Genomic DNA, 14,438 nt, shown 5'->3' with positions numbered 1-14,438 from the left:
CGGCAGCTTTTCTGGCCCAGTTAGCACAGGCACTCATGGAGCACTAATCGTCCCCTCGCAGCAGCCCGTGTAACATCGTGCAAACCGGAGAAGAGCAATCAAGAGTACAGCAGTTTTCCCCAAAACAGCCGGGCAGCGGCGCCGCGGGGCACCGGGAACGTTCCGGCAGCGCGGCCGGGGAGGGTGCGGGGCTGGGCTTCCCCGCAGCCCTGAGCGGCCTCTGGGGAGATCCAGCCCTCCCAAAGCGCCCGGCCACTGCTCCCCCAGAGCGCGACCCCGAGCCCCGCGCAGCCGCCCCTGCTCGCGCTCCTGCCTGTGGTTCCAGTAGAGCTGCTTGAGGTTCTCGTAGTACGGGATGTCGATGTCGTCGATCTCCCAGGTGCACTGGTCGTAGGGCAGGTCCTTCCACTTGATCAGGTAGTGCACGTCTCCCTTCTTGTCAAAGCTGTAACGCGTGAAAAGCCAATCAGAGAAATGACACTCGCCCCCGGGACGCAGCTCAACAAACTGCACGGAGCCGGGCGCTTCATCCTTGACCTTCACCCAGACAGGTACAAAAACATAAAGAAATGCTCGTTAACCTGCTGCACGTGTTAAATCATTAGGCTTTACAGGCTGTTTGTCCACTCCACTGAGCAACCTCGCTTTCCCAGGCCTGGATGAACACCAGCGCTCGCCCGCGCCCTCCTGCAGCGTCCGCTGCTCTGGGAAGTTTTGCTTACACTGAGAAATGAATGAGCACACTACCGAGGCTGATTACGCCCCTCCAGGGAGAAAACGCTGGCCTTATTAGCAGATAATGTAAAGTTCGCATGAAAATCAGCCAGGCAGCTTTATTTCCTTTCTGCCAAGCAGCCTTCAAGTAGAGCTGCCACTTCAAGTCTCAAGTTGCCCCTTGAAATGCGGAAGTTCAACAACAAGGTGTCCGCAGCTGCTCGGTGTGCAGAGCCCACCTGCACAGCACCCTTCGCACGCAGAAACTCCCTCTGCGGAACAGAAACGCAAATGTCGAGGCTTTGCAAGGGAGCCCAGCACCTGCTGGGACCGCTCAGCGCCGTCCCTACCGGCACCGGGGAGGCGAGGGGAACAACGCACCCACACCTGACCGAGCACCGAGGGGCCTCAGCTCGGCTCCCTAGGAACGGACGCCCACACGGGAACGGGCGGCTGCTCGGGCGAGCGGCCACAGCTGTGGGGCACGACCGATGGACGCGAGAGCCAGCACCGGGCTGCAGCACCGCTTCACGGAATGATTAGGCTGTAACAGGGACCAAAGAATGTCTGTGAAGAGCGGGACAACTCTGTGCAACGTAGCAGAAATTAGAATGAGGCATCGATTCACTTCTGGCCTTGGATTCACCTCAGAGCAAAGCTCCCAGGCGACAGAGCTCAAAACAAGGCAGCAGCTGGAATCCCAGCAGCCCGAGCCTCTGGGTGCGCAGGAGGACGGAAAGAACGTCCTGTCCCGGGGGAAGGACTCGGCGAGCACAGAGCCCGCAGCAGACAGGCCCGGACGCTCAGCGAACCCCTAAACCATCCGTGCGGGGGCTGAGTGCGTGGACCCGCAGCTCCCGGCTTCACCCCAGGGCTCGCCGGGCTCCAGGGAGCGTGGTGGGTTCACCACTGCCAATACTGCTACTCCCCTCCCGGCTTCTGATGGCACCGCCCAGCGCCGCAGCGCCGGGGCTCAGGCACGCCGGCACGCGCCACCCACCTGTGGTTCAGGATGCGGTGGATCATCATCCACTCGGGCTTGATGCCGTAGCGGTAGAACCGCTCCTCCATCTTGGCGTACTGCGGGTCTTTGTTCTTGCGCTTCTCCCGCTGGCTGTCCTCATCCCCAGAGCCGTAGTCGAAGGCTGGCGGCTCGTCCATGTCGTTCTTGCGTTGGTAGTTGCGGTACATGACCGTGTGGTAGAGCTCCAGCTGCGCAGGAGGAGCGGCGCTCAGCCGGGGCGGGGCGCGGGGCGCGGGCTGGCGCCGAGCGCGGGGCAGGCTCACCTGCAGCTCCTTGACCCAGGAGCAGTGCCAGTAGGACAGACCTGCCCATTTCACGAAGAACTCGCGCTCCGGGATCCCCCCCAGCGCCTTGGGCGGGGGCAGCGGCAGCTCCGTGCCCGGGGGCCCCAGCGCGGGCGGGACGGGGGCAGCCGGCGGCTCCTTCCAGGCCCAGTGCAGGATGCGCTGGACTTTGCCCTTCAAGGGAGGGCACTGCGGATAAGAAAAGGAAATGAGCAGGAGCACAGAGTTTAGGGTGAGCCCCTGTCCGGGGCCGCAGGGACGGCGGCAGAGCTGGAGCGGCAGGGACAGCACGGGCAGGGCTGGTGGCGTGGGCGCGCACAGAAGTGTCCGTGACTCTGCTGTGTCCCCACGGGGACGGGCTGGGCCGCCAGGCAAGAAAGGACCCTCTACACCAGCCCCGCAGCAGACGGGGCTTGACGACCCATCTGAGAACTGGTGGGGAAGGCACCAGGCAGCAGCTCCCGCGGGGCAGAGCCCCCAGAACCCGAGCGAGGGCTCTCCAAGGAGGGTTTGTGGCACGGGGCAGGACGCTGGCCCCACGGCACGGCACGGGGAGGGCGGTGGGAGCGGGGAGGAGGCGAGCAGGGCTGGAGACACTCACCGTACAGCGAGGGCAGAGCCACTCCCCGTTGGGGATCTCTGGCAGTGGCGGGTTCAGGCAGTGCAGGTGGTAGGAGGACGGGCAGGTGTCGCAGCACAGCAGCTCCCCGCCGTCCTTACAGACCCGGCAGAACTCCATGTGGTCATCCTCCTCCTCCTCGCCGCCTTCCTCCTCCTCCTCCTCCTCCTCCTTCGGCTCCCACTGGATGCCCTCCTTCTCCTGGGGCAGCACAGCCGCTGTCACGCGAGGGCTCCGGCCGCCCGCCCGCCCCCGGCTCCCGGCCCCACTCACGCAGTGGGGGCAGCTCCACCTGCCCTCGGGGGCCTTCTCCAGCTCGGGGTCCAGGCACACCAGGTGGTAGGCGCGGGGACAGGTGTCGCACAGGATGATCTCCCCGCCCTGCTGGCACACCTCGCAGTAGTCCTGGTGGTCTGTCTCGTAGCCATCCCCTTCTTCAACTGCAAGCAAGGGACAGACGTACGGTCAGAGGGACGGCAGAGCTGCCGGCTCTCCCGGGAGGCAACGGGACGCTCGCTCCTCTACGGTACAGTTAAGGAAACGTGGAAAGCGCTTCGCCTCGGACCCCTCCTGTAACATCCCCCTACCTGTCTGTCCCTCAGCACCACCGGTGACCTGCGCACACAGCATCATCTCACCTCTGTCTCTCTTTCTCTCTCCACACTGTATCATCCTTTGGTTCCTTCAGGCTCTCAATGGAGAATGCCAGAACCTGGAGAGGTTGCAAGGGAGGCCGGTCAGAGAAACCTCCCGGGTACCAGCGCCAACTGCAAACGCACCATGCAAGGGTGACACGGCCGAGGCCGAGGACTCCTCCTCTGCTGGCACCGCTCTCCTGGCAGCTCACTGGCGCAGCGGCAGGGCTCGCTCAGCTCGTGGGTGGGAAGAGGATGGCAGGGACAAGACCTTGCAAGCACCAGCACAGCTCCTCTCAGTTCCCAGCCCTGCCACAAACTCCCGGCACAGACCTCAGACCTGCTCCTCCGGCACACGGCAGGAGCTGCCGTCCCGGTACGAGTGCCCATCCCGGTATGAGTGCCCATCCTGGCACGAGCGTCCATCCTGGCACGAGCGTCCTCGGATGGTGACAAGCCACAGGGAGACCCTGACAAGACGCTTTCCAACGCTGTTCCTGTGCCTCCCTCTTCCTACATCACTACCACGGATCTAGCGCCTGCCCGCTGCCTGACCACGCGCCTCACGCAGACAGAACACCCGTGGCCGTGCGGCTCCGCTGGAGCGCGCCACGAGCCTCGTGTCTCCCGGGGCTGCTCCTCGCAAATCCCTTCCCTGGAAGCCCCACAGATCCTGGAACTTTCCAGACAAACCCGGGCAGGACCACACGTGCAGGCGGGTGCCACGAGCAGGGTCTGCGCACCAGGACAAACCTCGTGCCCCAGGCAGGCATGCGCATTGCAGCACCGAGCCAGCGCCAGACACCGCCCGGAGCCGGGAAAGCACGGTCCGGACAGCGAAAGGCAGCCAGAACGGGATCAGAGTGCAAGGGAATGGCCTACCCCTCTTTTTCTTTCTCCTCCTCTTCCCTCTCTTCCCCAGGCCAGCCGAGCACTCGGAGCGCACCGACGAGCTGTTCACGCTGGCGCTGTCCAAGTCGGATTCCTCCCGTTCCTCCTCTTCGCTCTGCACAGGGGAAAACCAAGAAGAACACCAATGTGCGCGCTGGTAACGGGGTGTTAGCGCTCCAGCTGCAGGAGCAAGCCCAGGCTCTTTGCAGCCCTCAGAAAGGCCGATGCACAGACCCAGGGTGCACCCAGGTGGACGTGCCCTGATGTGACCGAAAGAACCCACAGGTGCCAGCGGCCACCTCCCGGTGCTGCCTCCACTGCAGCCCCTGCTGCACAAACCGGTTGTGCCATGTGAACCAGAGTCACTGAGCTCCAGCAAGGGTGAACCAATGGCATTTTGATCAATATTATCAAGGCCTGCAAGAGTTCCACCCCATTCAGTACTGAAGGGATCTATTCTCTAGCAAGCTCTGCACCGGCATTACTGCGCTGGGTAATTCTCTGTGGCAGGCAGCCCAGCTTTGCACATGAAATCTGAACTTACGGCATTACCAGCCTCGTCACTGAAGGTAAATGTGGTTATATGATTGTATTAGGTTGGTGCAAAAGTAACTGCGGTCTCAAACGGTGAATTTTAAATCATCATAACTAGGCGCAAGCATCTTTATTAATCAAAATAGGAACCATTACAATCAACACAATTTTGGCCAATGACAAATAAGTTTGTTTATTCCTGTAGCGTAAAAATCCGTGTTTTGGAATTCGACGCACTCTTGGAAAGTGTTTTCTGCATCCTGCTGGTTGTGGCAGCGTTTTCTGCATCCTGCTGGTTGTGGCAGCGTTTTCTGCATCCTGCTGGTTGTGGCAGCGTTTTCCCTGCAAAGAGCGGCCCAGATGCTTGAAGAACTGGCAGCGGGTTGGCGAGAGGTCAGGGGAACAGGGCGGATGAGGCAAAACTCCACACTCCAATTCGTGCCACTTTTGAAGCGCTGGTTGTGCGACGCGTGGTGTTATGGAGGAGAACTGGGCCCCTCCTGGTGACCGATGCTGGATGCGGGCGCTGCAGTTTTCAGCGCGTCTCGATTTGCTGAGCACCCGTCTCAGATGCGATGGTTCCACCAGGACACAGAAAGCTGGAGTGGATCAGACTGGCCGGAGAGCACCAGACAGGGACCGTGACCTTCTCCTGGTGCAGGTTTGCTTTGGGAAGCGCTTTGGAAGTTCTTCTCAGCCCAGCCACTGAGCGGGCTGTCCCGGTTGCCATATAAAATCCACTTCACAATCAAGAAATGGTTCGTTGCTGTTGCGCAGAATGAGAGAAGACGACACTTCAAAATGACGATTTCTTCTCTTTTTGGTCAGGCTCCTGCTTATCAAGCTTCTTCGCTCCAATTTGCTTCCAACGCCGAACGACCGCAGAATGGTCGACATTGAGCTCTGGTCATGTTGGGTTCTTCAGCAACTTCTTGTGCAGTTGCCAGAGGATCAGTCTCGGCGATTGCTCCCAACTGGTCACTGTCACCTTCCGATGGCGGCCACCCTGCTCCTCATCCTCAAGGCTCTCGTGTCCTTTGCCGGACTTCCTGAGGCACCGCTGCGCCGCACGTTCGCGAGCAGTTCCAAATCGCTGCTGATGTACCAATTACTACCCATCTTGAACTTGAATAAGAAAATCACTCGCATTTGCTTTCTGTCTAACATCATTTCCACAGTCTAAAATAAAAATAACCAGCAAGTAATAAGTCAGTCGCAAACAAAGTGAGAAAAGCGCATTAAAATGATGTATAACAGGACCACATTGAAGAATGTATTCCAATATAAACAGCACATTCCAACAATGCAAAAACCGCAGTTCCTTTTGCACCAGCCCAGCAGAACTTGTGCCCGGATGCGACATCTCTGCAGAGCCCGGACACTGCTCTCCGGCAAAGGGACGCAGGCGTGCTGAGCGGGGACGGGCGCCCGCGGAGGGACAGGGGCGCCCGTGGAGGGACATGGGCACCCGCAGAGGGACAGGGGCGCCCGCGGAGGGACAGGGGCGCCCGCGGAGGGACAGGGGCGCCCGCGGAGGGACAGGGGCGAGGCGACACCCCCTGTGCCACGGCGCTCCCGGGCCGCCCCAGCGTGTCCCCTCCCTGCGCCCACGACGCAGCGCACACTCACAGAGGAGCCCTTTTTCCTTTTGCTGGGGATTCCTCCAAACCGGAATTTCAAGCCTGCCATCTTTTTCCCCTTCCCCTTTCTCTTCCCGTCTTTGGAGCCCTTGATTTTCTTCCGCACGCCCGGACCTGCGGGAACAGAAAGACTCGCTTGGGGCGCTGCGAGCAGCTGTCCCCAGATCACCGCCCAGCCCGAACTGGGATTCACGGGGATGCTGGGAGCGCACCGGGGAGCCCTTTCAGTACAAGTCAGAGCATTTCCAGAGGAGCTACTGCAGATTTACACGGTTGTTTCGCTCCTTTCACGTGGGCTTTGAAGACGCTCACCTTCCACCCAAGTGCCAAATCCTTTGTTCTGACACGGAGCCGCAGCCATGCTGCCAGAGCCCTCCCGCCACCGAGCTCCTGCCCCCGCAGAGGCGCAGCGCCCGGCTCGGCTGCCGAGCGGTGCACGTGCCACAGCTGCCCGGCCCCGCCAGCCCACGCGCCCCCCAGCTCGGGCTGAGGACGCGGCTGGGGGGGCTCATAAATCCCCTGGGACTGACGACGGCATCCTCTAGGACGCAAGAATGAAGCTGAGCATCCATTGCTACAAATGCCGGAAGCTCAGAAGACCCGGGCTCCCCGCTCGCTGCAGCGCGTCCCTCCCTGGAGACACGGCCACCGCGCGCACGCAGCCCCTCGCTCAGCCCGCACCTACCCTTGCCCTCCTTGGTCTTGGCCTTCCTGACAACAGTGGGCAGGGGGGTCGGCTGGGGGCTGGCGGCCAGCCCAGGCGCGATGCTGACCGTCTCCACCGCCGCAGCAACGGCCGCGGCCGCGGCGGCTGCCGAGCTGCCCTTGAACGGGTTATTGGCGCTGAACTCCCGCCACTTGGCGCCAAGCACGGTCATCATCTTGGACATGGGGATTTTGGGGTTCTTCTTGGCGATCAGGGGCCTGCAGGGCGGGCGAGAGGGAAAACTCGTTAACAGAACTGCTTTGCCGCGCGCCTGCTCCTGCGCGTCGTGCGCCGGTGCTCTGGCCCCAGCAGCGCCGCCCCAGCGCCGGCCCCGCCGCACCCGCCCCGCACGGGCAGCAGCAACCAGAGCCTTCCCAGACAAGCACAGACGCAAAAGGGGCCGCGCTGCACCCCCAGAGAGCGCCCTGCCTCGAAGCAGCTGCGAGTTCTGACCCGCTCGCAGCACAAGCACAGATTTGTTATTGTTATTCAGTTTTTGTCATTAAACTCAAACACGAACACACAAAAAGTGGGATTTTGAAGAGGAGGGGGGAGGGAAACACTTCAGCTGCTTTCCAGTCAATCCTGCAATTAAAATGAAAGTCTGAGGACCGTTCCTGGCCAGGCAGGGAGGAGCAACAGGGAGCTCACGATGCTGAATTCGTGTCACCCGCCTGAGTGAGCAACACCCAAACCTCAGCCAGCACACACGGGCCCGTGCAGACCCACCTGAGAAACTGGCTGAAGGCCTTGTAATTAGTAAGAGTATGATAATCCTCCTCTGAGAACACGTAATCCACGTCGTCCAGGCCCCACTCCTCCATCAGCTGGGCCGAGCTCTTGGGCTCCTGCGGATGCACGGACCCCAGGACATCAGCGAGGAGCCGGGTCTGCCCGCCCACGTCCATCCCCTCCCAGCCGCCCGCGCGGGGTTCGTTACGTGATTCACAAAACAGAGCACGCGCCAAGTGCTTCGTGAACCAACATTCACACGCTTCCAAGAAGCAAATTAACGTGGCAACATCCAAACGCTCCCTGTGCCAGGTAACACAACGCAAAGCCTTGGCATGTTCGTCCCTCTCGCACCAGCTCGGGGAAAGGAGTCTCTGGTACCTTCAGCCCTCCGTCCTCGTTGTCATCCTCCTCTTCATCCTTCTTCCGTTTTGGCTTTTTCTCCTTCTTGTCCTTCAGTTTTTTCTTCTTCTTTTTGTTGGGGGAATAGTCGCTCCCTTCGCTCTCGGATTTCTCCTCGATCTCCTCTTCGTTGTCTGACATGTCATCATTGCTCCCCTAGAAGGGACAGGGACAGTGGGGGGCGAGCAGGGCCCGTCCCCTCCCCGCTGCCCCCACCGAACCCCCCAGAGCAGCTGCTGTCACCAGCCCACGCCGCCCCGGCACGGCGCTGCCGTCACACCGCGGGAACACGGAGACCCCGCGTGGGAGCGGCGAGAGGCTCCTGACTGCAGGGGACAGGCGGGGGAGACCCCTGGCTCAGCTGGACGCTGCTTCGGGGCCGCTCTGGGACCCATTCCCGCTGCCGCCGGTCCCCAGAACCCCGGCCTCTCCTCCCGCGGTCATTACAGATGTAATTCCGCACGGAGTAATTGGTTGCCATGGTAACTGCCGCAGTACCGGCTGAAATTCCCTCTCTCCGCTCCCTCCTCTGACAGGGACCTTCATCTCCATATGCCGAGCTTCAGCCCCGTGATCTTATGCAGATTTCCAGGGGCCTGCAGCACCGGTGCCTGCACCGGGGCTCCCACCGGCACCACCGCCAACGCAACGAGCTGCACGGCGGCAGCACCGCGGGCACGGAGCACGTCCACGTACCCGCAGAGCTCCGAGGAGGAGGTCACCAAAAGAAAGCCCCATTCAAGGCCCCTCTATCTTCCTCCTCACCCCAAAACGCGGTCTGGGTGCTGCTCAGCACCTACCAACAGCTGCAGCACCCCGGCTTCGGCAGACGAGGGAACAGGCTCCCACGGGCGGAACCAGGGCTGGGTGACGCTGCCCACGCAAGGCAGGCATTAAGAAACAAGCACACAATGTTCAGCCGGTTATTTCCTCCCCACGCCGTCCAGGCTGCGGTCGGAGGCGGCCCAAGCTGCACGGGCTCCGCTGGGCGCGGGCAGACCGGCACCCTCAGAACCAGAGCTGGAAACACCACCAGGTTTATTCCACTCCCCCATGCACCAGAAAAGCGGCACAGGAAAAAATTGTATCCGAGTGTGGAGGGGGCGCAATGGAGGCACAGGGCACGCGCCAGCTTTGTGTGGGCCCTGCGGACAGAACAACATCACCACGGCCACCGAGGACGGGAAGAAGCTTCCTTGGGACTGTGACTTCTGTGAGGGGCACGAGATGTCTGCTCCCGTCCTCGCGCCCGGAGGGCGACAGGCAGCACCGGCATGGCACAGCGCGGCAGCGGGCCCTGCGCCAGCACTGGCACGAGGTCTGCTCCGGTCACAGCCACCCTGCTCCGGCCACAGCCACCCTGCTCCGGTCACAGCCACCCTGCTCCGGATCACAGCCACCCTGCTCCGGATCGCACCCACCCTGCTCCCGATCGCACCCACCCTGCTCCCGATCGCACCCACCCTGCTCCCGATCGCACCCACCCTGCTCCCGATCGCACCCACCCTGCTCCGGTCACAGCCACCCTGCTCCGGATCGCACCCACCCTGCTCCGGATCGCACCCACCCTGCTCCGGGTCACAGCCACCCTGCTCCGGATCGCACCCACCCTGCTCCGGATCGCACCCACCCTGCTCCGGATCGCACCCACCCTGCTCCGGATCGCACCCACCCTGCTCCGGATCGCACCCACCCTGCTCCGGATCGCACCCACCCTGCTCCGATCGCACCCACCCTGCTCCGATCGCACCCACCCTGCTCCAGTCACACCCACCCTGCTCCGGTCGCACCAGCCCAAGCCGGCTCCCTGGCCGATCACCGGCAGGCAGCGCCGCGCGGCCTCCTCGGGCAGCCGGCAGCCCCCAGCACAGCTTTGGGAAGGCCCGACCCTCGAGGACACGCCGCCTCATCCCTGTTTTCCTAAAGAGGCTCCGTCAGCCCTTCCACGTCCAAATCCTCGATGCTCCCATCCTGTCTCACTTGAAAAAGGCCCCAGACAAGCGCAGCCAACGCCATCACCTACAGAAACCCGCAAGCCCTGCCCGGTTGTGTCCCCAGCTCAGCAGTTTGCACCTCCCCGCTCAGAAACACGAGCCTCAGCCGCCACACGGGTGCTGGACGTGCCAGATTCACTGGGAGGAGGCACACACCAACGCGTGCCACAGCCCAGCCCTCCCGAGGCACCGGCAGCCACAGCACTGCAGGGCGACCACTGCACGCTGGCCACATCTTCCCCCAGAGACCACTCACAGGGCTGATTCCCACCCTGGAGCATCGAGCTGGACAAGAACCACTTGTGCTTGGGCTCTGGGTCACCTCCCAGGGCCAGGGAGGGACCAGCTCGGCAAGAGAACCCCCGATAACCCCCATTTCCACCCACAGACACCCAAGAAGCGCCTGCCATCGGCGCCGTGGGAAAGCACGCAGCGTTACCTCCTTCTTCCTCCTCTTGGTTTTGGCAGCCTTGCCGTCTTTCAGCTTCTTGGATTTCTTTTTTTTCTGCACGGCCACTTGCTCTTCTGCAAAAAACTCATCCAGTCCTTCCAGCACCACATCGTCGTCTTCTGGGGACAAAAGGGACAGCTCACGCGGACAGAGTGCACGGCGCACAGGACCCGCTCGTGTTCGTCCCTCCCGGAGGAGCACGCAGGGCTCCCCGCCCTCTCCCGGAGGCCCTCGCGCCGGTGTCCAGTGCCCCGGGGAGTCCCAGCAGAGCCCGGCCCAGCAGCTCCTGCCCCGGCAATCGCGGTGCCCAGGTCTGGCAGAGGGTGCAGGGGGCACCCGGGCGCTGCCGGCTCCTGCTGACCCGGGTGGGGAGGGAACATCCAAGGAGAGCCCGTTAAAATGGACTCGATGGAAGGCGAGCGAGGGAGAGGAAGGCCGAGCGTGGCAGACGGGCGCCACAGCTCACGGGACACGGGTCCCCCCGCCACGGGCAAAGACACCGACCCCAGCACCCACTCCCACCGCCCGCCACCCAAGCCCAGCCCCCGCCAGCGAGCCCCAGCGGCCCGGCCCGGCCCGTCGTGCGTTCCAGTGTTTTTATTGGTAACTCCGGAGCTCATGGAGCAGGAACACTCCAGAGCCGACGGGACGCTCCTGGTTGCATTTCACGCCGCGCCGGCTCCCGGGGGACGGCGGTGCCGGAGCCGCCCAGCTGGGGACGGGGCCGGAGCCTGCGCGGAGAACCGGCCGGCACCAGGAACCGGCAGCGAGGACACGGCGGCAGCGCCGGGAGCGCAGCCCGATGCTGCAAGGGAGTCAGAGCCGCCGGCTCCGGCCACCGCCCGGGCCCACGCCCCGCAAAGGCAGCGCCGCCCGCCCCTGGGGCTCCGGTAAACGGGGCTGAGCTGCAGGAGCAGCGCCCGGCGGAGAAGCCCGGCCCGCTCCCCACCCGCCGCCTACCCGAGACGTCCTCCTCGTTCTCCGCGTCCTCCAGCAGCGCCGGCCCCCGCATGCCGGGCGGCAGCACCGGCCACGGGCACCGGCCAGCGCCGGGCGCGCCCGCTCCGCGCCAAGATGGCGACCGCGCGCCACGCCCACCGCGGGGCGCCCAGCCCCGCCCCCTCGGAGCCCCGCCCTCGACCACGCCTCTCAGGCCACGCCCCCGCAGAGCTCCGCCCACCCCCCGGCGTTGGCCCCCGCCCTCCCCGAAAAGCCCCAAACCGCCCCAAATCCGCGCCCCGGCCGCCGCCAGCGGAGCGTGGGGTATCAACAACTCTCCCCGCCGTTTATTTCAGGAAAGCAAAACTGTACAAAATGGCCGCGGGGGGTTCAATCCTCCTCCTCCTCCTCCTCCTCGTCCTGGTTGATCTGGAAGTAGCGCAGCTCGTAGCTCTCCTTGCTGTTGGCCACCACGCGCAGCCAGTCCCGCAGGTTGTTCTTCTTCAGGTATTTCTTGGTCAGGTACTTCAGGTACCTGCGGACAGGGGGGCCGCTTTGTACCCCCGGATCTGCCGCGGCACCTCCTGCCCCACAAACCCCCACGCGGCGCTCACGGCAAACGCGTCCCCGGTCCCCACCTCCAGCAGCCACCAGCACGTCCGGGCAAAGCTGCACCAGGGGGATCGCATCAGCAGCTCCTGGGACCCCCTTGGCTCCCCGAGGCTGTGGCCACATGCCACATCTCTACGTCACCAGGTCAGCACAGGACCCGCGTGTAACAGCTGCTGGTGCCTGCAGGAGCTGCTGGGACACACCGGGTACAGCACCGGCACCGAGAACCCCCTCAGCTGTAAGGCAGGTGCTCGGTGAGCGGGGCACCGCCCCAGCACCACACACACGGCTCCTCTTCCCAGTGCTTTAGACCAGGGTTGCCTCCCCGTGCCACCCCCACCACAGCAAACACCACATTTAATGCCACCACACAAAGAACCAGCAGCCCCGAGACATCAGCGGCACAACACATAGCGAAAGAACTTGGCTGTGGACCAACCGCTAAACCCTGCCCTGGGCATCCTTTCGGCTGCACGCCCGGCCACCAACCCACCCGCCTTCCCAGCAGGAACATCCACGTCTCTCACAGATCGTTCCGGCACAGGCAGCTGCTGCACCAAGCGCCACACGGTGTTTAACCCAGAGTCTTGGCACGACTCCTGCACCAAGACATCCCTGCAGCACCGGGCCCGCCTGACTGCTGGGCTCCTGCCCCTGTGCCAGCGATCCTGCCAAGAGCCACGGCTGCCGGCAGCCACCGCCAAGCGGCCTCGTGGCCATGACCTGCACTGGTGGGACGCGGGGCTGCCCCGCCACCTCACCTCTTTGAGAACGGGACCTCCGACGTGACGGTGATCTTGCTCTTGCTCCTCTCGATGGTCACCACGCCCCCGCCCAGGTTTCCCGCTTTGCCGTTCACCTTGATCCGTTCCTGCAGGAACTGCTCCTGCAAGACAGGGACAGCACCGCTCAGCCGGGGCCGCCAGCTCTGCCGGACAAGGCCCTCACGGCTCGGCCGTGCCTGGCGCCTTGGCTTGTTGTTAGAGCTGGGAAGGCAGAAGTGCTGCCATGTCCAGGGGCAGAGGAAAGCTGCCTCCCCACAGCCCGGGAGGCTCCGAGCCTGCCAGCACCTTCCACAACTGCCCCGACCAGCGGCAGCGAGGCTCCCAAGCCCAAAAGCATCAGACCAGTGAGGCAGGGACACGTTTCCTGCCTCCCGAGGGGACAGGACAGCCAGGGAGGCGACGGCTGGGTTATGATCCCCCCAGGCCACCTCAGCCCCAGCCCTGCACTCCGAACCCGCACTGGAGCACAGTTTGAATGAAAAGAGGCTCATCACAGAGCGCCGAAACCTGCACCGCCTGCCCTCACTGCTCCTCATCGCCAAACAGAAAACTCCCCACACGAGGAACGGACGGTGGCACAGTTCAGTCGTGGGGAAAACGCCTGTGCTTGAACTACCAAGTGTGTAAAACCAGCAAGCACCGGGGCTCCAGCAGCACCCGGCTCCCTTTGTCCGCAGCGGGCGCCGTGCCGCGGGAGCAGGAGCGGGGCTCGGCCCGCACGGCCCCCACACCCCGCCCGGGCGGCCCCACTCACGAAGTTGGCGGCGTCCATGATCCCGTCCTCCACGGGGTGGGTGCAGTCCAGGGTGAACTTCAACACCTGCTTCTTTTTTTTGCCACCTTTGGCTGCGGGCTTCTTCTGCAGCGGGGGGAGAGAGAGAGCGTGAGCGGCCGCGGCGGGCAGCGGGGGAGCGAGGGGCTGCCCCGAGGTCCGGGCTGCAGGGAGGGGACCGGGCCGGGCGCCGCGCCGGGGGAGCGGAAGGGGCCGAGGATCGGGCCGGGGCGCGGGAAGGGCCCCGCATGGCCGGCGCCGGGCGGGCCGGGCCCGGGGGAGGCCCAGAGCCGGGCTCGTCCCCGGGCGGCGGCGCGGGCGGCAGCAGCCGTGGCCGGAGGGGCGGCGCGGGGCGCGGGGGCCCGGCCCGGCGCGGTCCCGGCCGCGCACTCACCACGGGCGCCATGGCGGCTGCGGAGAACGGGCAGAAAGGGAGCGCCGGCCGCGCGCGTGCGCCGGAACAGGCTCGGGCGGCCACGGCGCATGCGCCGACCCCGCGCCCACGCTGCCGCCGGGCTGCCTGAATAGCCGAACGACGAGAGCGTCGATGGCTCCCGGCCCCGCCCACGCACGCCTCTGCCGCTCCGCGAGCGCAGAGTGCTGCCTGGCTGAGCGCCGTGGCGGGGCCGGGGAGACAGGGCGGGGTTTCGGGCTGTGGGCGGGGATTGGGGCGGAGCTTCGAGCTGGGGTGGGGATTGAGGCGG

At 64.2% G+C, this 14,438-nt stretch overlaps 2 protein-coding genes across 17 annotated transcripts in view; both read right to left on the bottom strand.

Annotated features, from left to right (window-relative positions):
- The window catches only part of CHD5 (chromodomain helicase DNA binding protein 5), a 32,267-nt gene extending 20,549 nt beyond the window's left edge, over positions 1-11,718 (bottom strand). For 10 of the 16 annotated variants that reach the window (XM_071798352.1, XM_071798353.1, XM_071798355.1 and 7 more), the window contains exons 1-12: positions 11,587-11,718; positions 10,615-10,979; positions 8,161-8,337; positions 7,777-7,895; positions 7,027-7,265; positions 6,331-6,455; positions 4,159-4,282; positions 2,915-3,081; positions 2,624-2,842; positions 2,002-2,211; positions 1,715-1,926; positions 314-445 (exon numbers count right to left, since the gene is read on the bottom strand). In XM_071798352.1, the coding sequence (XP_071654453.1) occupies positions 314-445; positions 1,715-1,926; positions 2,002-2,211; positions 2,624-2,842; positions 2,915-3,081; positions 4,159-4,282; positions 6,331-6,455; positions 7,027-7,265; positions 7,777-7,895; positions 8,161-8,337; positions 10,615-10,979; positions 11,587-11,638 (2,141 nt within the window). In that variant the 5' untranslated portion in view covers positions 11,639-11,718. Of the gene's footprint in view, positions 1-313; positions 446-1,714; positions 1,927-2,001; positions 2,212-2,623; positions 2,843-2,914; positions 3,082-3,279; positions 3,354-4,158; positions 4,283-6,330; positions 6,456-7,026; positions 7,266-7,776; positions 7,896-8,160; positions 8,338-8,981; positions 9,541-10,614; positions 10,980-11,586 lie in introns of those variants that run through there. The other 6 variants (XM_071798363.1, XM_071798368.1, XM_071798364.1 and 3 more) reach the window with 5 other exon arrangements.
- A 172-nt stretch (positions 11,719-11,890) lies between these two features.
- RPL22 (ribosomal protein L22) lies at positions 11,891-14,275 on the bottom strand. Its single transcript, XM_065855177.2, has 4 exons — positions 14,129-14,275; positions 13,717-13,821; positions 12,939-13,063; positions 11,891-12,100 (listed from the first exon to the last, which is right to left on the bottom strand). The coding sequence occupies exons 1-4, from the start codon at positions 14,138-14,140 to the stop codon at positions 11,956-11,958; spliced, it is 387 nt and encodes a 128-aa protein (XP_065711249.1). The 5' UTR covers positions 14,141-14,275; the 3' UTR covers positions 11,891-11,955.
- Between the last annotated feature and the right edge of the window lie 163 nt (positions 14,276-14,438).

This window comes from Patagioenas fasciata, chromosome 23 (assembly GCF_037038585.1).
Source record: "Patagioenas fasciata isolate bPatFas1 chromosome 23, bPatFas1.hap1, whole genome shotgun sequence".
NCBI lineage: Eukaryota > Metazoa > Chordata > Aves > Columbiformes > Columbidae > Patagioenas > Patagioenas fasciata.
The sequence above is the reverse complement of the archived record's forward strand: the minus strand, read 5'-3'. Positions and strand labels throughout refer to the sequence as shown.